Source organism: Panicum virgatum, chromosome 9K (genome assembly GCF_016808335.1).
Source record: "Panicum virgatum strain AP13 chromosome 9K, P.virgatum_v5, whole genome shotgun sequence".
NCBI classification, from domain to species: domain Eukaryota; kingdom Viridiplantae; phylum Streptophyta; class Magnoliopsida; order Poales; family Poaceae; genus Panicum; species Panicum virgatum.
The window spans coordinates 55450346-55473221 of record NC_053144.1 but is presented as its reverse complement, the minus strand read 5'-3'; the positions used below and the strand labels follow the sequence as shown (position 1 = coordinate 55473221).

Genomic DNA, 22876 nt, shown 5'->3' with positions numbered 1-22876 from the left:
AACAAAAAACAGACGAGCCCGAGTCCGGGGTAAGTACCAGGTGAGGTAAGCCCTAAATGAGCTATCTGTGTGTGGTCCTGTTGGATGGACCAAGTGCTCGTCTGCCTGTTCCCATTGGTCCACCCACGGCTGGATCTTGGTGAGCCAATCATCAGAGCACGGCAAGCCACTCCTTGACAACCTACAAAGTGGACCATGAAGAATCGTTAGAATCGACACGAATGTATAAGCCAAGTTCATTCATAATTACCTGTGGTCCTGGCGACTGACACGCTCCAACGCGGTGGGCACCGGAAACTCCTGGCGCTGCCCAAACTGTCTCCTGACTCTCCAGGGGCAATATGCCTCAACCGCGATGTCATAAACCAGGACGGCGGAAGTAAGCCACAGGCTCGCATTCGCGGAGCAGTGCGAAGACAGGCCTGCTGGTGCACGGGTAGCCACAGCCTCTGGGCTGTAAGGCTCCCAGACAACGTCCTCGGGCGTCAGCATGTCGAGCTCCGAAACAAACTCAGGATATGCGCGTTTAACCCGCGCATGTGCCCAGGACCTCTGCATTCCGAATAAGTAAAATTAAAAGTGCGCTAATACATCATGTAAAAATGAATAACAAAATTAGGTTTGTTGCGAACATACCTGACGCCAGATCCAGATAGTTCCCATAGTGGGCCTCTCGTCCTCCTCGTCGCCGTACATGCCCCCGTGGTAAGGCTCGTGGCTGACCAAGGGGCGACCAACGGATAGCCTCTCGTACGACCAAAGCTGTAGCAGTAGTGGGCACCCTGACAGGATAGCGTTCCCATGTGTCTTCATGCACCCATCGCAGAGTCCACGGTAAGTGGCTGCAAGTACCGCCTCACCCCAGCTGTAGGGCGGTACGTCCTCGTCCCCATCCGCAATCTCCCGTGCATACGGAAGGAGAATCCTATCGACCGAGTTGCCATGAGTGTTGTTGAACATGATGTAACCAAACAACCAAAGTAGGTACGCCTCCAGCGATCTGGTCACACTGTACTCGTCGGCATCCGCAGCCAAAAGGGCAGGCTGCATAAACAATTAAGATAAATAGTTTCAACTATCAATGGAACATGTGAATTGTAACAATTAAATTTATATTTGGAATGAATACGTACTGTAAACTGTAGGAACCAGGTCTTCGAAGGACCTGCTGCTCGCGGGTGCGGGTTGATCGGACCTGCTTCATCCACGCGGTCAACCAGGGCAAAACGGGCCTCCAGCTCATCCTTCCATGAGGCCGCCACCACACGCGGACCTACAGCCTCCCCGACGATAGGGAGGCCGAGGAGGTAGGCCACGTCCTGCAGCGTAGGAGTCATCTCCCCACACGGGAGGTGGAACGTGTGTGTCTCCGGCCTCCATCTGTCAACGAGCGCCGTCAGGAGGGATCGGTCGAGCTGAATAGGCCCAACCTCGACAAGACGGCTCAGAGTCAATAGGCCGGCCTCACGTAACCTGGAAAAAAACAAAAAATGTCGAAACAAAGGAATACCGGCGAATACATAAGTCATAAACAATAATATTTCATTACATACCGGTCACACCAATCGTTGTGTATAGAGATCGCCTCGCCGGGTGGACGAGGACGTAGCACCTTTAGGGCTCGGTGCTCAACAGCTGCAAAGTAAGACCTGTGGCTCGAGTCGATCACTGAGTCTAGCAAGGAGTCCATCTCCATACCTGCATTCAAAAATATATGAGAACACATAGCTAAATATATATTTCATACAAACTAGACACATAAATACAATAATACTTCATTACATACCTGCCATATTTCATTACTACATATTACAAATAATGAAATACAATTGTGGATCATGACACCGAATGCCTTCCACGAGCAATTCTCGCCGATGCTCGTCTGAACGTAGGAGGTGCTCCATCTCTGGGATTTCCGGAAGGACCGACGTCAGCAGCATCGTGAAGTGCATTCTGAGGACACTTCTTGTAGTTGTGACTCAATGATCCACATTGGCTGCAATGTTTTTGTGCCTTGCTTGCTTCCGACTCGTCCATACCATTCCGAATACGACGTGTCTGACGGCGGCCTTTGCCTTTCTTAGTGGCTGGATCAGGAATAAACATCTTATTCTCATTATCCTGAGTGAAAGGCCCCATAATTCCAATCCCGTATACCTCATGTCCCCATGTGGATACAGCTGCTTCCTTGCTGAAGTACGGTGAAACAAATAGTCCTGGCTGTAACGCAGACTCTGCACATGCCGCAATGAGATGGGAGCATGGCATATGCAATAACTTAGGCTTCATGCAGGAGCAGAATGCTTTGCCATCAACTGTAATCAAACTCTCCTGTACCACTCTATCTCTACGGATACCACGACCACTTCTATCATTACATAGAACCTCAAATCTATGCTCCATTGTACCTGTGGATATGACGCGGTGCAGTTTTGCCTTTTCAATCTTCTCTTGCATATATTGTGTCACTCTTTTGCAAAACTGAATTTGGGGGTTGCTGATGTTTATGCTTGCAGCCGTGTAACGCTCTCTGAAATACTTCATGCACCCATACATGATGAGCTCAACAATTCCCACAAGTGGAAATGCACGACAAGAACGCATAACCATATTGAAACACTCTGCATGGTTCGTTGTCTGAATACCATACCGTATTCCGTTGGTATCATAAAGAAATGACCATTTCTCCTTAGGTGCACCTCGAATCCAGTGTGAAAATGGCTTCTCAATTGAATCCCTAGCCTCTGCAGCCTGACTCGTGCCTGCTCCTGATGCCCTTACCTTCACTAGCTCTGCAGTCAACTGATCAAGCATCTGCCATAATGCATTGAATTTTCTCTATTGATTTTGGGTGCACAACCTCTTAAACAGGTTCTTAAGATCCTTGTTCTTGAAGTGTTCATAGAAGTTTGCACCCATATGCCTAATGCACCATCTGTTTTGGACATCAGGCCATAATGGAGGCGTTGTCGCAGTTCCATATTGCAATTTCAGTATTGATTGCAGGATACCTGCATGCCTATCACTAATAAGGCACACATCTGGACGTGCAGCAACAACATGATTCTTCACTCGTTCAAGGAACCAATACCAACTGTCTATGTTCTCATTCTCAACAAATGCAAATGCGAGCGGAACAATTTGGTTGTTACAATCTACACCGATTGCGGTGAGTATCTGACCTTTATACCTTCCAGTCAAAAATATGCCATCAATGCAGATCACCGGAAGACAAAACTGAAATGCTCTAACAGAAGCACCTATGCAAAAGAATGCTTGTTGCATAATTCTTTGTCCCCTAGTCACGGCTGGTAAAAGGTATGTGTCATAAAAGCTTCCAGGATTTCTAGCAGCAACCTGGGATAACATACGAGGTAGGTTATCATATGATGCCTCGTATTTGCCGAACCGCATCTCGAACACCCTTTGTTTAGCCCGCCATGCCTTCAAATAACTGATGGTGTACTGGTAAGTCTGCTCAATGTGTCGAATAATCATTTTTGGCTCATAATTTAGGTTGTCCATAATAAACCCATACATTTGCTTTGCAACAAAGTCGCATGATATATTGCGATGCGAGGGAATAACTTCTGACAGCAAACAAGTGTGCTCTGTGACAATGGAACATTTCCAGTTTGACTTCCATTTTCCCTTGAATGCATGTACTCGCCATGGACATCCAGCATTCACACACTTCACCTCATATTCTTTACTGCCAGACTTCACGACTCTGAATTCTCGTTTCAATGAGATTGCACATAGTCTCACAGCATCTTTTACGGCTTCAATGTTTGGATATGTTGCACCTTGCACTACCTCATTCCCTCTGTACTCCCACTCCTGATTTCGTACATCTTCTGCGATATGACTGCCAAAACCATACTCTTTCCACTCTTTTGGCAATGAGTACTGCTCGTCATCAGATGAGTCCTCATATTCTTCCATCTCTATTGCGGTTTGGTCTTCTGCCTCCATCTCGTCCACAATGCTATGTATCCTCTCTCCCTCATCAGCAAGGCCCTGTGGTCCCATGTTTTGGTTCTCTGTCTCTTCTGACTCATCTTGCTCAATATAATTGGTCTCTCTTCGAATACTCGGAGTTCCTTGATCTGCACAATGTTGGATTTCATTTTGTGTCTTATCCCGGATTTGAACAAGAATGGCCAGAGGCCACCCACGCTCTAGAGCTGCTTGCATGTACTTCTGCCAGTCATCAGTGCTGTGTATCATCATTAATTCCCATAATTCACTTTCTACCTCCCAATTAACAAGAGACTGGACAGTGATCACATGTGTCAACGGATCAACATGGAACCCACGCTGCAGCCACTTACATATGGAACCAAAACTCCTTTCCAGAGGTTTATCTATGCCGCTAGATGTGCGCTTAAAGGCAGAAAGATCTACTCCATTTGGCCCATACATAACATTGTATTCACCATAAAATACTTGAAACTGCATTTTGCTCGACATATCTGTATATCACATAATACTTATCGAGTTATACTCTTTACTTCACTACCTTATTCAATAATCCGTAAAAACTAAGTATGGAATTCAACTATAACGTATAAGTATTCATAACTACGTGATGACTCTCGAATTCTATACTGCATATGCCAAATTCTATTCTAAATCATAATTAATTTATAAACATGTCTCTAATAGCACTGCAATTGTAATAATAAATGCGTAGAACTAATTTTCTAAACTAATTTACTACTACGTAACTACAAACTAAAGTATCATTGAACTCCTACTTAAATGGATCTACTATAGCACTAATTAAATTAAATTACTCATATTTAAATACGTAGTACTTAAATATAACAATATTTAAACTAAATGTACTAACCTGCAGATCACAAGTACTGAATCCGGCAGGGCTTCGCCGCTTTCCTTCTCCTCACTCCTCTCTTTTTTTTTCTGGATTTTTGGTGGAATTTTCGGGCTCAAATGAGGAGGGAAGGGGAGGGCTGGGGCTTTTATAAGGGGGGAGACCCCGGTCGCCCGCGGGGGGGGGGGGGGGGGGGCGACAGGCCCCCTGCCGCGACTGTGGGCCGGGCCCAGCGGCGGTCGCCTGTGGGCCGGGCGACAGGCCCCTGTCGCCCCCCCAACGGGCGACAGGGCTTGTTTTTTTTTCTCCAGGGACTTCGTTGCAAATTTGAAAAAAAAATTACACATTGGGCCTGTCGCCCTATGGGAGGGCGACCGGGGTATATTTTTGAAATTTTTGAAAACGAACATATATTTTTGAAATTTTAATTTTTTTTAAATATAAAAAAGAAAAAAGTTCTTTCATGGGCCCATTTTAGCCCACTTCCATCCAACACTTGCGCGGCCCAAGCGCAAACGTCGGCCGCTCCCCCTCGTTACGCACACCACGCAAAGAGAGAGAGAGAAGCGCCGCCGCCGCCGCCTCCCTAAACCCTCGTCAGGCTCTTCTCCCTCCCGACAGCGGCGGCGGAGGCCTACTGCCGCAAACCCTCTCTCTCCGCAGCAGCACAGCGCAGGAAAAGCTTGGAGGCAGCGAGCCGAAGCTATCACCATGGCTCCGGCGGACGGAGGCGGGGAGCAGCCGCACAAGGCGCACCGCCAGCACAAGTCCGGCGCCAAGGCGCGGAAGAAGAAGGGCAAGGGCGCAGCCGGCGATGAAGGTGGGGGCAAGCAGAAGAACCCCAAGGTACGATACAGATTCGTGAAGGCTCTTGGTTGGTGTCCGTGGAGTGACCTGCCCGAGCGACCGTGAGAGGGCGTTTACGTTCAGCAATGATTGAATGTTATTCTTAGCGATTTACTTCTCTTTTTATTAGCCGAGATCGAATCTTAAGGGAAGTAGTATTTCAGGTTGTTACAGCTCGACCTTTTTTTAAATAATGTGCGCACAGTAAGGGTTTCTGCGCATAGGGTAGTGCTCTATTTTGGGATTACTAGTTAGTTTGGAATATACATATCCTGTTAATCACATGTGACGCCCACTTTTACCAGAATCTTATAATTCTATAGTTTATTAAGCCACCTGATTCAAGTTATGTGTACATAGTCAAACCAGGTGTTTCGAGCAATTAGCTCAAAAGTAAAAAATGTCAATAACCAGGTGTTAGAGCATGCCTTGTTCTAATTAGACTACCTTGCCATTCTTTCAGGCTTTTGCATTTCAGTCAGCAACAAAGGCCAAGCGTCTACAAGCTCGGTCTGCAGAGATTGAACAACGGCGACTTCATGTGCCAATAATGGACCGTTCAATCGGTGAACCTCCTCCTTTTGTTGTAGTAGTTCAAGGACCCCCGCAGGTATGCTCTACGATGTGCACAAATGATGGTTAATGCGTTGTATCTTATCATTACTTCACTTCAAATTTTATTAGGTTGGGAAGTCTCTGTTGGTAAAATGTCTGGTAAAGCACTACACCAAGCAAAACCTGTCAGAAGTCCGTGGTCCCATCACTGTTGTATCAGGTTAATGAACCTTTTACATCTTGTACATCGAAATCAACACATGTTGAAACTATGCCAGATTGTTGTGAAGATGCTAAGATTTGTATTATATGTTTTTTGTTGCTTGCAGGTAAAAGCAGGAGGGTGCAGTTCTTGGAGTGTCCAAATGATATAAACGGAATGATTGATGCTGCTAAAATAGCTGATCTTGCTTTATTGCTCATTGATGGAAGCTATGGTTTTGAAATGGTATGTTGTCAGACTTTTATTTTCACATTTACTACTAGTTCAATATGTAGCTCTGACTGCTCTGTTAAGTTTTCTGTCCAGCACCTAGTAGAGTTAAATTTACGTGTTTTCTCTCTAAATGTACCTCACAAGCTCGTTCATATCCTACTGGCTCATATGTTTGGTTCTTTTTATGTAACCATGTCCAACAGTGGACACAATGTTAACTATGAAGAGTCAAGCCACATCGTACATTCGTACCATGGTTTTGACTTTAACTTATACTAATGGTGCATCATATTGTATTGGCCTATATTGTTGTGTATATTTTTTTTGTATCTGCACAGCTAACTCCATAAATGTTTTCTTGTAATTGAACACTTGTTCCCAGGACACATTTGAGTTTCTTAATATCATGCAAGTGCATGGATTCCCCAAGGTGATGGGAGTGCTCACACATCTTGATAAGTTTAAAGATGTGAAGAAACTCAGGAAAACTAAGCAGCGCCTTAAACATCGATTCTGGGCTGAGATAAAGGAGGGAGCAAAACTATTCTATTTGTCTGGTCTCATTCATGGAAAGTAAGTTTCTTGTTCTTTCAGATTATTATTTTCTATTTACTTGTACACCAATCCATATGGTTATGTCAGTTTGTAGTTCGATCCGTATATTATACAGAGTTGCTATGGTTTCTCTTATAGTGCAGCTTCACGCTGCAGACATATATTACCTGATCCTTGCATTCTTTGATGAAATTATTGGTTAGATCCTGACCATTTGTCATATACATTTCATGCAGATACACCAAAAGAGAAGTTCATAATCTTGCAAGATTCATCTCTGTAATCAAGCCTGTTCCATTGAGTTGGCGGATGGCACATCCTTATTTGTTAGTTGATAGATTTGAAGATGTCACCCCTCCAGAAAGTGTGCGCCTTAACAAAAAGTGTGACAGAAAAATAACATTATATGGTTACCTTCGTGGCTGTAATATGAAAAGGGGGACCAAGGTGAGTATTTGTTCTTTTTATGGTCAGTGGAATTTGATTTTGAGTTATTGTGATCTTTGTTCTTTGAAGTGCGAACAAACAGATTAGAGTAAATTGGTTCCTTGGCCCTAAAAAAAGTTGTGCTTAGTTCCTTGGCCCGTTTTCAATTGAACTTGGCTATCTGGCCCAAAATCGAAATTCGTTTTGATCCTTGGCCGTTCCATTAGTTCCGTCCAGACCTGCCGTTGCCGATTCAACCTAGAGCACGCAAAAAGACCAAAATACCCCCGCGTTACCTTTGGGTGGCGTTTGGATGGTGGGTGGGAAAGGGAAATGGATATGGATATAGCATGTGTTATGAAGAGGTGGGTTATGGATTGGCAAATGAGCTTGGAAATCTAATTCGTTGTTTGCCTGATTGGAATTGGGTTTGGGTTAAATGGGGTCCACTAGCTTTATTATATTTAAATAAACCACTCGTACTCGGTATCTCTTGTCCGTTCACCAAGCTAGCTGCTAGCCTTATCCTCATCTCCTCAAGCACGAATGCCAGACTTGCAGCTCCGTGGGTCGAGGAGCTCGAGGTGTTGATCCGGCTCGCCCACGAGGAGCTCCGCGAGTTGGCGCCGGCAGCGGCAAGCTGTTGCTGCACGAACGCTGTGAGGTGGGGTGGCTGCTCGGCATGATTTTAAGCATCCCTGTTAAAGCGGTGGCAAGCTGATGCTGCTCCGCTACTCCAACTCGGCAAGGCTGCGGTTCTCGGCGCGAGAGCGCACAATCGACCTCAGGTACAAGCTCCATTGTCTGCGTGCCAATCGAGCCCCTGTTCAGGCCCAAGGGAGGCAGCGGCCACCACGCGCGGCGGCGGCACCGTGCCCACCCGTTCAGTTCCGACCCCTCAGGCGGTGGAGCCATGCGGCAACCTCTCAGGCCCCACGCGCGTGCTCGAGCTCCGACGGAAGCAGCAGCACTATAGTCTCCGATGATCTGCAAATCTGCTCTGTTTCATTTGCTGCCAGGGGTAAAACAGTCATTTCACGTTGCTTTTAACACCGTTAGCTTGTCAAACTAACAGAAAGGCCAAGGATCAAAACGAATTTTAATTTTGGGCCAGATACCCAAGTTCAATTGAAAAGGGGCCAATGAACTAAGCTCAACTTTTTGTAGGGACAAGGAACTAAAAAACCCAACAGATTATAGTGTTTCTTTTCCAGACAAGTGCACTTGAATAGTATTAAAACAACAACAACAACAACAACAACAACATAGCCTTTTTTCCCAAGCAAGTTGGGGTAGGCTAGAGATGAAACCCGAAAGAAATAAGTTCAAGGTTCAGGCACATTGATAGCTAGTCTCCAAGCGCTCCTATCCAAAGCTATCTCTTTAGAGATATTCCAATCCTTAAGGTCTCTCTTAACCGACTCATCCCACGTCAGTTTAGGTCTACCTCTACCCGTCTTTACATTATCGACCCACTCAAGAACCCCATTACACACCGGCGCCTCAGGAGTCCTTCGTTGGACATGTCCAAACCATCTCAGCCGATGTTGAGTAAGTTTCTCCTCAATTGGTGCCACTCCAATCCTATCCTGAATAACTTCGTTCCGGACTCTATCCCTCCTTGTGTGCCTGCAAAACCACCGCAACATCCGCATCTCTGCTACACTCAGTTGCTGGACATGTCACCTTTTTGTAGGCCAACATTCAGCACCGTATAACATCGCCGGACGAATTGCTGTCCTATAGAATTTGCCTTTTAGCTTTTGTGGCACCCTCTTGTCACAAAGGATGCCAGAAGCTTGCCGCCATTTCAACCAGCCAGCTGAAATTCTATGCCTAACATCTTCATCAATGTCGCCATCCTTTTGTAGCACCGATCCTAAATACCGAAAAGTATCCTTCTGAACCACCACTTGAATAGTATTAAAAATGCGTAAATAATTTGTGCAGGTGCATATCACAGGCGCAGGTGATTTCAGCTTGTCTGGGGTGATGGGTTTGGCTGATCCTTGCCCTTTGCCATCAGCTGCAAAGAAAAGAGGATTGCGTGACAAGGAAAAGCTGTTCTATGCACCAATGTCTGGTCTTGGGGATCTGCTTTATGACAAGGATGCAGTATACATCGAACTCAATGATCATCTTGTTCAGTTTTCAAAGAATGATGACAATGAAGCACCTAAAAAGCAAGGTTAGCCTATAATCTATCCGTTCCCAATGCCGACTCCCTCGTTCATTCATTACGGTGTATGCATAAACATGCTTTCATTAACAAGAATATCAGATGATCAATCTGAAATTGTGTTTCCGTTTCTGTGCTAATTAACTTCTCTAGCAATTCAAATAATTATTTCTGATGCTGCATTGTGAAATGAGGCTGGTTGTAACATACATGGTTGCTGCATGAAAACCGAGTAACAAAAAGTTTTTTGGTGTTGTACCAAAACTAGAATGTCCATCTTTGTGGTTCTTCAATCATTCCATTTGTTACACCTATGATTGATATGTTTAGTTTGTGTGCACATTTGAAAATGGGAGCTAGTTTTTCAGGCATCAGTTACATAGAACATGAAGCTTTTAAAAGCATGTTATTGTCTGTCCAGTTGTACTAGAAGGGTATTGACATCAAGTTACCATCTAGATTCCTGACTGTTAATTTTTGAATTGAGTTTGCCCTTATGCTCTTTTTTTTGTTTGACTGCTGGACTATCACTTAACAGGGAAAGGTAAAGATGTTGGTGTGGCCCTGGTACAAACACTTCAAAATACAAGATACTCCCTCGATGAAAAGCTGGAAAAAAGTTTTATAAATCTCTTTGGTAGAGGGCCTTCGGCTCAATCCAAAGACAGTGATGCGGACGGCAATGTCATCTCTGCAAGCCAGGATGATCAGGGAGATGCAAATGTTTTCGAGCAAGTAGACGGTACCAACATTACCAATGCTGACACCATGGACAGCGATGGGCATTCTGAATGCTCTAGTGATAGTGAAGGGGACAATGATGATGATATTCAGCAAAGGGATCATGATGTTGAATTAAGGGAAGAAGTAGAATTTTGTAATGGAAGATTGAGGCGAAAAGCTGTATCCTCTAATTTTCAAGATGATATTGATGACGAGGTTAGTTATTTTTCCCTATCTTCCTTTCAATGAATAGCTTTTCTTGTCGTGGGTCCTGTTGAATTCACTTTATGATCCTTGTCATTTGGAGCATGGCTTTATGTGTAGGAAATTGTTCTCTTTTGAAAAATATGCATTTATTTGTTATATGTAACCAAGCTAGGAAATGGCATAGTCCAGGCTGGGGTTTTATTTGGTCAAAGTGTGAAGTTCTTTGGCTGAACTAATTCTTTTAGTGCTTAAATAATATTTTGATCCTTTGTTTACCTTATAGGGAACTGATGAAGACGACAATGATAATGAGGATTCTGGCGATGATGAGTTATCTGGAGGTTCTACATCGTCAGATGACAGTGAAGAAGCTGGTGCTTCAGGTTATACTATGTTCACACACATGGATATCTTGCTTGCTGCAGCGATATAGTACTATGTTCACACACATGGTGACATGGATATCTTGCTTGCTGCAGCGATCTATGCCACATGTATAAATTGTGGTTGCTAATTTCTTTACTGGAATAATTATGTTTGCAAAGAAAAGTGAATTCTTTTGTTTGACATATAATTGTTTTTGTATTTTGCTATTTTAGATGATGAAACTGAAAACACTTCAAAATGGAAAGAGTCCTTTCTTGCAACACTGTCCCGGCGGAGTGCCAGTCTGATGCAACGTGTGTATCAGCCTTCGCCAAAGCTAGGCAGTGTGGCGTCACAAGAAAACGATGATGAAGCCAATAGCTCAGATGATGAATTTTTCGTACCAAAAGGACAAAAGAAGGTACAGGTTTGTTGCTTGCATGGTTTATGAGTCCCATAGAAAGTAATCATTTCCATAGATGATGTGTATTTGGTTTGCAGCAAGCAGATAGTGAATCGCCAACCTTTGATGATATTGATGCTGAGGATTGCTCCAAGTTTTTCAAAGCTAAGCTAAGAGATTGGTCTAATGAAGATCTCATCAATAGCATCCGTGATCGTTTTGTGACTGGAAATTGGTCAAAAGCTGCTTTACGAGGACAGGAGTTAAATGACAATGGAGAAGATGATGAAGAAATCTATGGTGATTTTGAAGATCTTGAAACTGGTGAGGTTCATAAGAGCCAGGCATCTGAAAATGCTGAAGGGAATGGTGGTGCTCACAAAGAAGATGACCTAGAAGTTGAAGAGAGAAGACGTAAGAAGCTGGCACTTAGAGCAAAATTTGATACACAATATCCTTTATGTGATCATTGGTTTTATTATCTTTTCATGTCACTACCCAATCATATTAAGCGGCATTCCCATTTGGAGTTTCTGTTTCATTCTCATTTGCTCATCTCATATGCTGGGTAGAGTTCTCCGATACTTTGACAGGATTACTTGGTGTTTTTTGTTGTTTTATTTTCCATATACCTTGTCTATATTTTTATCCTTTGTTTCTTTGACTGAAACCTACATATGATGGGTCTGAGCTCTCTGGTGACGAAGCTGATGACGACAAGAAGAAATCCAGAAGAGAACAGTCTAATGGAGAGTGCTATTTTGACAAAGTATATCTTAATGTGCTTTGCCTAGTTCTTTCTATGTCTTCACTTTGTTCTCTGGTACTAATTAGATTTTGTACCTTCAGTTAAAGGAGGAAATGGAAATGCGCAAGCAAATGAATGTACTTGAGCTCAACGATCTGGATGAGGATACCCGAGTAGAAATTGAGGGATTCAGGACTGGCACTTATGTCAGATTAGAAGTGCACGGTGTGCCATTTGAGCTTGTTGAGCATTTTGATCCCTGCCACCCCATTCTTGTTGGGGGTATTGGCCTTGGTGAGGAGAACACGGGTTACATGCAGGTCAGTTTCTTGGTCCTGTTTGCTGCCTTCCATAGTCCATGGAAATAATGGACCTGCTAGGATGATACATATTTTGTCCTGTTTTCTTTTCATTCAATGCTCTGAATTGTTGGGATAATTCGCCGGTGGTCTGGCATGAAGAAAATGATGCTGCAGTTAGTTTTATGATCTTGCCAATAAATTAATGATATACCTACAGAATAATTTATTTTGTATCCTCCATGTTTGATTGGTGTTCCCTGCCAATCGGAACAAAGAAAAAGGAGATCTAGGACCTATTGATAAAGATAGTTGCAGTTGTACATAGTATAACTGCATGTTTGGTTGCAAGTGCTCTTCTTATATAACAAATAACACTCACTTCTTTAATATAAAGCCATATTATACATCCTTGCCGTGCAAAATGTTGGGATTAATAGCTGGTTTGTTATTACAGCATGGAGTTTTCTGAATATTGCAATTATTTGAATGCATGTAAGCATGCTTCTGTCTTGTTAGCGACTCCTATATACCTTGTTCGCCCATCATGTAGGCAAGTTTGAAGCGCCATAGGTGGCACAGGAAAGTGCTGAAGACAAAGGACCCGATCATTGTCTCAATTGGTTGGAGGCGATTTCAAACAACTCCTGTCTATGCAATAGAGGATCGAAATGGTCGACATCGCATGCTGAAGTATACGCCTGAGCATATGCATTGTTTTGCAATGTTCTGGGGGCCACTTGCTCCACCAAAGAGTGGTGTATTAGCAGTCCAGAATCTTTCCAACAATCAGGTAGAATCAGTGATCTGCTTACATTAGTCCATAAGATGCAAAGGAAACATCGTAGTTTTAGAACTTCCTCATACTAATGCCATGTATGGCCTTTGCTGCATTGTTTGGGGTATTTTTCTCACCTTTTATTGGCTTTGTATGACAAGAATGACTATGATTCTAGGTGACTGAACTACTGGAAAACATATCTGTTATAAAAAAAATGATCCTAGCTGAACCAAAAAAACAACACAATTGTGCTACCAGTAAACTTGAATTCTGACCCAGACTTTATCTTCTAGTTTATGTTTCATCCTCTCATTTGCAAACAAATGGCATATTTGGCTTCTCTATATTGTAAGCAGGGTTGAAACTGTTTTCTTTTTTTTAAGAAAAAGTTAACTATAGGATGATACAGGAAGACTAAAGCTGGTCAGGAGAAGTCAGAATTTTAGTTGATGAAAGTGTTTATTAGTGATTAGTTTGACAAGGAATGGGATTGAAAAGTAGGGCACATTAATATTTGCCTTTTCAACATGTTCCGCAGGACTCATTTCAAACTACTTTCAGTTATAATTTATTCTCATTCAATTTTTCATTAGTCATTTTTATGTCCTTGGGCTGATATACTTTGCAACATTGCTTACAATCTGCTCAGGTGCCATTTAGGATAACTGCAACAGGCTGGGTTCAAGAATTCAACAATACTGCCAGAATTGTGAAGAAGATCAAACTCACAGGCACACCATGCAAGATATTTAAAAAGACTGCTCTGATCAAAGGGATGTTCACATCTGATTTAGAGGTTGCTAGGTTTGAAGGTGCAGCCATTCGGACAGTTAGTGGAATCAGAGGACAAGTTAAAAAGGTAATGCATAAAACCTTATGCTTGAATAGTGTACCGCGGTGGTGGTTGTTGTATGAACTATTATGTTTATACTATCTTCGAGTTTTCAAATAGAAACGACAGATCTGTTTAGTTTCATAGTTGCAACTTCTTTCTCTTCTGCTTAGCTCATATGATCGGTATATGTTAAATAGATAGTAAATTTAAAGTGGAAAGACTTCATTCCTAAGCGGACAAAGATATCGAAAATTGTTAGTCACCCTTCCACAGGTACCATTCAGATAAATTGATAACCTCAGGACTAAGGACTATGAGTTGAAGTATTATTAATTAATAATACGAGGTAAAATGTCTAATACAAGGGTAGGCAAGCACCTCTTCAGATTTAAGTTTATTTTCAAAACTGGGCTGTAGTTAGCCTTTTTCTTTGAGCTGTTGATGAGAAAATTCCGGCTTATCTGGATCGTGAGACACACCAAGCAGATAGTTTCATGAATTTGGGCTAACACAACTGTTAAATTGTATGCATGCAAATAAACTTTCATTCATTGCAGGCAGCAAAGATTGAACCAGGAGATGTGCTAAAGAGAAAAGGGGAAAATACAGAAGGAATTGCAAGATGCACATTTGAGGACAGAATTCTTATGAGTGACATTGTTTTCCTGCGTGCCTGGGTCAATGTTGAAGTTCCCACTTACTGTAACCTAGTGACCACTGCTCTTCAACCCCGAAAGGAGACCTGGCAAGGCATGAGAACAACTGCTGAATTGCGGAGGGCGCACAATATACCTATTCCACACAACAAGGACTCGGTTTACAAGGTTCTTAGCCTTTTTTTTGCTCATAACGTATTGTATTATTTCCTGTTAATAATATAGTATTTGCTCCGCTTCACAGCCTATTGAGCGGAAACCGCGGAAGTTCAATCGTGTAGAGATCCCTGCAAAACTGCAGCAATTACTTCCTTTTAAATCTAAGCCAAAGAATAGACCTAAGCAGAAGCAACCAACAGTTGAAAACAGGGTGCCAGTAATTATGGAACGCAGTGAGAAGAGAGCGTATGAAGCTATTCAACAGCTAATGCTGCTGAAACATGAGAAGGTAATGTCTTACACTTACTGCAGGCGGTGCTATTTCCAGGCGCTATTCTGCTTCTTGCTTATTTGCATTCTTGGGTTCTTGCAGGCAAGGAAGAAGAAAATCAAGGAACAGCAGAAGAAGAAGGCATATGAGGCAGAGAAAGCGAAGACCGAACAGCTAACAAAGAAACGGCAGCGGGAAGAGAGGCGTGAGAGATATCGGGAAGAAGATAAGCAAAAGAAACGTGCGCGCTCATGAGTGCGATGATGAGCTGAAAGAAAGGATGCCCAAGGAACCTAGCAACATCCCAGAGCTGGTTCGGTCGTCTGCACAACATGTGCGGCACTCTTGCTCAGTTGATACGTTGATAGCTGCTGAGCTCGAATTCTCCTATAGCCACCAGGGTTGAGACGCGTGGATCGCCAATGTTGAATTCAGCAACCGGCACTGCTCTAGGCGGAGGAACGCCTAGGCCCTAGGCCTAAATCAGCTGCTCATCAAGTTTTGTACTGTTCGCTATAACCTGATTTTCGTCGTTGACACATGGTCTTTTGCTCCCAAATAAATTGGGAGTGTGAATTTTGGAGTGTATACAACCCTGTGGACCGAACTCTAGGCAGATTTTGATGCTTCCAAATGATGTGGTGTGTGATGACAATAGCATGTGCTTGTCGCTCAGTTGGCCTCGTCCTAAACGATGTAGCTTGTTTGCTGCTGTATTATTATGCATGGACAACGGGACACGAATCTAATTTATCTCTTTCCAAACTGAATATATAGCCGGTGACGTGCGGTAGTGGTGGTCCTGTTTGATAGGGCACAGATCACTCATTCATCGTTCTACTGAGCTTTGAACTCTGGATAAGTGTGAGGGAACAAATAGAAACTCAGACAAATTACTATGTCTGATGATGAGGTGGCTCAAGAGCGACAGCTGAGAAGCCTGGGAACAATACCTGGCGATTTTGCTAGTAAGATATGCTTCGCTTAGCTGAACGATAATAATCACCCCGTTTGGCTGGTGGACAGCCTCCAGTTTCTACAGTATTTTCTTCTCACACAACTCCAGTTCCAGCCACCAGCCAGGCAACAGTGTTTTTCTCTCACGCAACTCCGGCTCCAGCCTCCAGCTCCAGCCTGCCGAACGGGGTGAATAAGTAGGGCCAGTGTAGTGGCAGTATCAAACAGCTTGGCACGATATGGCATGTCAGCCCCGGGTGGGGCGCAGAGAGGGAGAGGCAGCAGCGGGAACGACACGATTACACGAGACTAGACGGAGAAGGGGGCGGTGGGCATCACGATATCAAGGTTGGAAATAGCGGACTATAAAGTTTAGCGGTAACATTCTCTTAAAAACTATAGAATAACTATAGTTAATAGCTATAGTTCAAAGTAGCGGGGTATAGCAAAAACTAAATCATTTAGCAGAATGATAAAATAATAAATAATCTCATACAAATTATAAGTATCGTTGGTCTAATATCTAAAATTTGAGTCTAACACGTCTCTTAACTACCCAACAGTACCCAATTGATATTTAGCACTGTTAAGTCTCACAAAAACCTATTTAGCAGACATTTAGTATGGCTAAATCTCATAAAAATCTTCTTTAGTGGATATAGCGAACAAATATTGTATAGCGTAGCAGTAGATCTGTTAAAAACTTATTAAAAAACTATTAGTAAGCTACAGCGGCCTATTTCCAACCATGCACGATATCCCCGAACACCCCTGCATGTTAGTAGGGCCCACGCGCGGCCCCCACATTCCGCGTCGCCCCCCTTTCAACGGCCGTGATTGCGCCAGCACCCCAACGACCGGTTCGGCGCGGCGGGCATCAACCCGGCTGGCTGGGCCCGCCCGCCGAGCCGGCTGGCTCACAGCTTGCATTTGGCAGCTGCCGGCCCTGTCGCGGAGCAGCCTGGCCGGCCACTCCCGCCCACTCGAGCGAGCTGGCTCCCGGCCTCCCGCCGCCCGCCCACTCGCGCGAGCGGTCCCACGCGTCATCGGCACGCGCCCGAGGAAATCGGCTGTGCTGTGAACGCTAGCGAACCGTCCGCATACCTGACCCCAATAAAAAAAACTCAACTCCACTGACATGTGGGTCCCATACCGAAAGGCCAAAACGGGAACGCGCAAGCTCAACTGAGCACGACAGTGCGAGCTGTCCACCACCCGGGCCGGGCGCCACCGTCACCGCACCGCCACTACACGGAACCAGCCGCCCACGCCACTGGACGTGGGGCCCTCCTCGCTTCGTCCCCACCTGCCAGACAAACCACCGAAACGCCGCGCCCCCGCGCGCCGACGCGACGGCAGTAACACCAGAGCAACGGAGGGCGTGCGAGCAGGGTAGGTCGCCGTTGCCGTTGCAGGCCTCGCTCCCCGCCCTCCCACTTAATGCCGCGCCACCCGTAATCCCGAGGCTTCCCCCTCCCCTAACGCCGCCCACCACCTCTTCCTCCTCTCCCCTCCCTTCCCCACCTGCGCTGCGGCTGCCACCTCCCCTTCTGCTGCCCCCCTCAAATCTCGCCTCCGCCGCGGACTCCGGCCGCGAATCCGGCCCCAGATCGGCGCGGGCGCGCCGCTTGATGTCCGATCTGTGAGGAGGGACAGCCCCCACCACCATGAGGGCCCTGCTGCTGCTCGCGCTGCTACTGGCGGCCTGCGCCGCGGCGGCGGCGCAGGCAGCGGGAGGGCGCAACTCCACGGCGTTCGTGCCACGGGACGACATCCTGCTGGACTGCGGCGCCAAGGGGCCGGGCAACGACACGGACGGCCGGATGTGGGCCGGGGACGAGGGCTCCAAGTACGCCCCGCCCTCCAACCTCGCCGCCGCGGCCCCCGCCTCCGGGCAGGACCCCTCGGTCCCGCAGGTGCCCTACCTCACCGCGCGGGTCTCGGCCTCGCCCTTCACCTATTCCTTCCCGCTCGGGCCCGGCCGCAAGTTCCTCAGGCTGCACTTCTACCCGGCCAACTACTCCAACCACGACTCCACCGACGGCCTCTTCTCCGTCTCCGTCGCCATCCCGGGCGGCAAGCTCACGCTCCTCTCCAACTTCAGCGCCTACCAGACCGCCGCCGCGATCACCTTCTCCTACCTCGTCCGGGAGTTCTCCGTCAACGTCTCCTCCCCGACGCTCGACCTCACCTTCACACCGGAGAAGGGCCACCCCAACGCCTACGCGTTCGTCAACGGCATCGAGGTCGTCTCCTCCCCCGACCTCTTCAACCTCGCCACGCCGAATATGGTCATGGGGGATGGCAACAACCAGCCATTCCCGATCGATGCCAGCACTGCGATGCAGACCATGTATCGGCTCAACGTCGGAGGCCAGGCGATCTCCCCATCCAAGGACACCGGTGGGTACCGGTCCTGGGACGATGACTCACCGTACATCTTCGGCGCCGCATTCGGGGTGTCTTACCCGAGCGATCAGAATGTCACCATCACGTACCCGGACAGTGTGCCGGAGTATGTGGCACCAGTGGACGTCTACTCCACGGCGCGCTCGATGGGGCCAGACAAGAATGTGAACTTGAATTACAATCTCACATGGATGTTGCAGGTGGATGCTGGCTTCATGTACCTTGTCAGGATGCATTTCTGTGAGATCCAGTACCCGATCACTAAGGTCAATCAGCGGGTGTTTGACATCTTCATCAACAACCAGACTGCCATGAAGGGTGCTGATGTGATTACGTGGGCAAAAAACGTGAATGGTGCTACCTCCGGTATCGGCAGTCCGGTGTATCAGGACTATGTGGTGAGCACATTTGGTTTAGGGCCCATGGATTTATGGATTGCTCTCCATCCGGATATTGACTCAAAGCCGGAAAGGTATGATGCTATCCTTAATGGGTTGGAGGTGTTCAAGATACAGCTTAGCAATGGTAGCCTAGCAGGGCTCAATGCAATCCCTAGTGTTGAGCCAACAGCGGACGGGGTAGCTAAGAAGAAGTCAGTTGTTGGGCCTATTGTTGGTGCTGTGGTTGGAGGTTTGGTGGTTCTTGCACTTGGGTATTGCTTCTTCGTGGTCTGCAGGCGCAAGAGGAGTGCTGGAAAGGATGCAGGCATGAGCGATGGCCATTCTGGCTGGCTGCCGCTGTCTCTTTATGGCAATTCACACACTTCCAGTTCGGCCAAGTCGCACACTACTGGTAGCTATGCTTCATCTTTGCCATCCAACCTGTGCCGCCATTTCTCTTTTGCTGAGATCAAGGCTGCGACAAACAACTTCGATGAGTCCCTTATTCTGGGTGTGGGTGGATTTGGTAAAGTTTACCGTGGCGAGATTGATGGGGGAACAACCAAGGTGGCTATCAAGCGTGGCAATCCCTTGGCTGAGCAGGGTGTTCATGAGTTCCAGACAGAGATTGAAATGTTGTCCAAGCTCCGCCACCGTCATCTGGTGTCACTGATTGGATACTGCGAGGAGAAGAATGAGATGATCCTTGTCTACGACTACATGGCTCACGGTACTCTTCGTGAGCACTTGTACAAGACCCAGAAACCACCACTTACCTGGAGGCAGCGCTTGGATATCTGCATTGGTGCAGCTCGTGGTCTTCACTACCTTCACACTGGTGCAAAGCACACCATCATCCACCGTGACGTGAAGACAACAAACATTCTCCTGGATGAGAAATGGGTTGCCAAGGTTTCTGATTTTGGTTTGTCCAAGACTGGCCCATCTATGGACCACACTCATGTGAGCACAGTTGTTAAGGGCAGTTTTGGTTACCTCGATCCTGAATACTTCCGCAGGCAGCAGCTCACCGAGAAATCTGATGTCTACTCTTTCGGTGTTGTACTGTTTGAGGTCCTCTGCGCACGGCCTGCCTTGAATCCTACTCTTCCAAAGGAAGAAGTTAGCTTGGCAGAGTGGGCATTGCACTGCCAGAAGAAGGGCATTCTTGATCAGATTGTTGATCCCTACCTGAAGGGAAAGATTGCTCCACAGTGTTTCAAGAAGTTCGCTGAGACAGCTGAGAAGTGTGTTTCTGATCAGGGCATTGACCGTCCTTCAATGGGCGATGTGCTCTGGAACTTGGAGTTTGCCCTTCAAATGCAGGAAAGTGCAGAAGAGAGCGGAAGCCTTGGCTGCGGGATGTCAGATGAGGGCACTCCCCTTGTGATGGTTGGAAAGAAGGATCCCAATGACCCGTCCATCGAATCGAGCACCACCACAACCACAACCACTTCTATCAGCATGGGCGATCAAAGTGTCGCGAGTATGGACTCAGATGGGCTGACGCCTAGCGCCGTCTTCTCACAGATCATGAACCCCAAGGGGCGGTGAGGTAAAAGCTGTTTCCATTCGTTCCCTCACAGGTGTAATTTATTCATTCAGCATATTTTTCATGAGTTTGTGCTGTCAACGTTCTCTCAAGTTGTGGACCAGAAGTCAGAAAATTGTTTCATACTAGATGTTCGGCCTTGTACTTTTCTCCAGTATTGTAATGACTACACCTATTGGCTTGTATTGTACTACTGCTATTGACCCAACTAGTAGTTTACCTCATGAAAAAGTGATGTGTGCCCCTTCTTAGGAAGGAGTCTGAACTCTGAATTCTGTTTTTCTCAAAAAAAAAATGAATTGGACAGCTACACTTGATAGCAGTTTTCAATCTAGGTGGATTTCAAGAACTGGTGGATCTTTGCCTGGTTATTAGCATAACTGACAGGTGGCGTTGGTCTTTGTCCTTCAGACAAATTTCAATTTTCAATCTAAGTGGGTCAGACATTGGATGGACTGTTTCCAACAAAATTAGTGAAGCTGACAGCTGAGATACTCTTCCTTTAGACAAGTTGGTGTGTATCTGGTTGTGGTTGTGACCACGTCCCATCGGATAGTGGCGTGGGTGATTCAAGACATCTCTTATGGTGTTAGGGACACTAATCCAATTTTCTACGTAGCAGATGTTGATTGATTGTGTGATGGTGACTAACAGAACATGACAGGCTATGCTTGATATCTTCTAGGTTCGTACTGTAGCTGGGAAAAAATGTGTGGCTGTGTTTAGATCCGTAAAATGGTGGTAAAAAAAGTCACATCGGACATTGTAGCACACTGTAGTATTTTTTGTTTGTTTGTGGTAATTGTTATTCTACTATGATCTAATTAGACTTAAAAAATTTGTCTCATCGTGTATATCAAAACTATGCAATTAGTTTTTTTATTTACCTACATTTAATGCTCCATATATGAGACAAAAAATTTGATGTGATAGGTAAATAGTGAAGTTTGAAGATTGAAGAGAGAAATTTTGGAACACAGCCTGTATAACCAACGCTGGCTGTCTCTGTTTACTGTCCAGTTCCGTTCTTTTCTTGGCGTTCACGCGGTAGTGGAATTTCGCTGTGTGCAATCCCATCGTCTGGGCATTTTGTCAGTTGCCACCTCGCTGTCTTTACCTCCAACCTGAGCTGGGGAGTTCTGTGCAACTGATAAAATCTTGCTAGGTTGTTGGGCACGAGTGTGTGGTTCCAGGTTGCCGTCCACTCATTGTTCTTATCATGGTCTGATTGATTCTGCGTGTACCTGGAGCTGCTGTGTCATGCTGTGTACAGCTACGGTTGACACGATGACTCCCCCGTCATCACATCTGCCCAATGATGGATGACCGCCAGACCCAAGCCTGCCTGTTCCAGCCTCCAAACTCCTGCGAGAGGGCTTTGCCCAGAATCCTTCCGTTGCGAGTACAAGGCAGCGCATATCCAGCTATCACCACCAGCCACAACCATGGCACTCCGCTTTAGTTATGCGCCGAACGTTCTTAAAGGCTAAAATAAAAAGTTCATGGCGAGCGAGTCGTGCCTGCCTGCACTGCAATCCAGCTAAATGAATCTGATCTTTCCCGCAACGACCAGGCTCTGCTCGAAACAGAAAATCGAAAGGGAGATGACAACGGGAGAAGCATTCCTGGATGGGAATTCGCGATTGCGACCCTGATCGTGCCATGGCGGGGTCGCAACCACCTGCCACTTGCTGGCAGCAGTTGCGCCCAGAATCGTACGCGTTTACACGGGCCGTGTTCAAAAGCGATGCCTTGCGATGAGCCGGTGCGCGACCGGGTAGTACATACAGCACCGGTTCGAGCTCGTGCTGTGGGCTGTGGGGGCTATGACCATGCAGCCGTTTTGTTTGGACAAGAAACTATGTACACGCATAAAAAAAAAGTAAAAAAATGTGAAGAAGAAAATGTGTGTGTGTGTTTCGCGAGGCAGGTTAGAAAGATTTGAATTGGTATGGGTGTGATCACGAGCCTACGTACTCGATACTCTAGCGAAAAGGGTGATGGGCGCCGTCGGAAGAGGCGAGTGCGTGCCAAGACCAGCAGCCCAGGACCAAACCAATCCGAGGCCGACCGCAAGTTTCGGACTGGGCGTCGGGTGCCCTGCTGTACAATTTGCTCCTTCTCGACGGACCAGTGGGCAGTGGCTGACCTTTTTGAGTGACAGACACGCTTCCATTCCACGGAACAAACTAGTCACCGCAATTTTCGTGGGCTCATTGTTTAGCTGCATCTCGTCCTCTCTGTGCTTGGGCTTAAAGCTTCCATAAGACCTTATATGGTGTGGCCCACCAGACCC

At 46.0% G+C, this 22876-nt stretch overlaps 2 protein-coding genes across 3 annotated transcripts; both read left to right on the top strand.

Annotated features, from left to right (window-relative positions):
- The first annotated feature begins 5386 nt into the window (after positions 1 to 5386).
- Positions 5387 to 16047, top strand: LOC120652461 (ribosome biogenesis protein BMS1 homolog). 2 transcript variants are annotated; one of them, XM_039930286.1, is made up of 18 exons: positions 5387 to 5683; positions 6147 to 6293; positions 6368 to 6458; positions 6568 to 6686; positions 7057 to 7247; positions 7466 to 7676; positions 9606 to 9843; positions 10373 to 10773; positions 11048 to 11147; positions 11364 to 11557; positions 11632 to 11984; positions 12209 to 12302; positions 12383 to 12601; positions 13134 to 13373; positions 14011 to 14220; positions 14754 to 15020; positions 15097 to 15300; positions 15385 to 16047. In XM_039930286.1, the coding sequence occupies exons 1-18, from the start codon at positions 5549 to 5551 to the stop codon at positions 15535 to 15537; spliced, it is 3567 nt and encodes a 1188-aa protein (XP_039786220.1). In that variant the 5' UTR covers positions 5387 to 5548; the 3' UTR covers positions 15538 to 16047. The 2 variants fall into 2 exon arrangements, with proteins under 2 accessions (XP_039786220.1, XP_039786221.1); XM_039930287.1 differs by having other exon boundaries at positions 5388 to 5683; positions 11364 to 11551.
- A 1588-nt stretch (positions 16048 to 17635) lies between these two features.
- On the top strand, positions 17636 to 20910 carry LOC120652462 (receptor-like protein kinase FERONIA). Its single transcript, XM_039930288.1, has one exon. It carries the CDS (start codon positions 17907 to 17909, stop codon positions 20580 to 20582), a length of 2676 nt encoding a protein of 891 aa, XP_039786222.1. The 5' UTR covers positions 17636 to 17906; the 3' UTR covers positions 20583 to 20910.
- The last annotated feature ends 1966 nt before the right edge of the window (positions 20911 to 22876 follow it).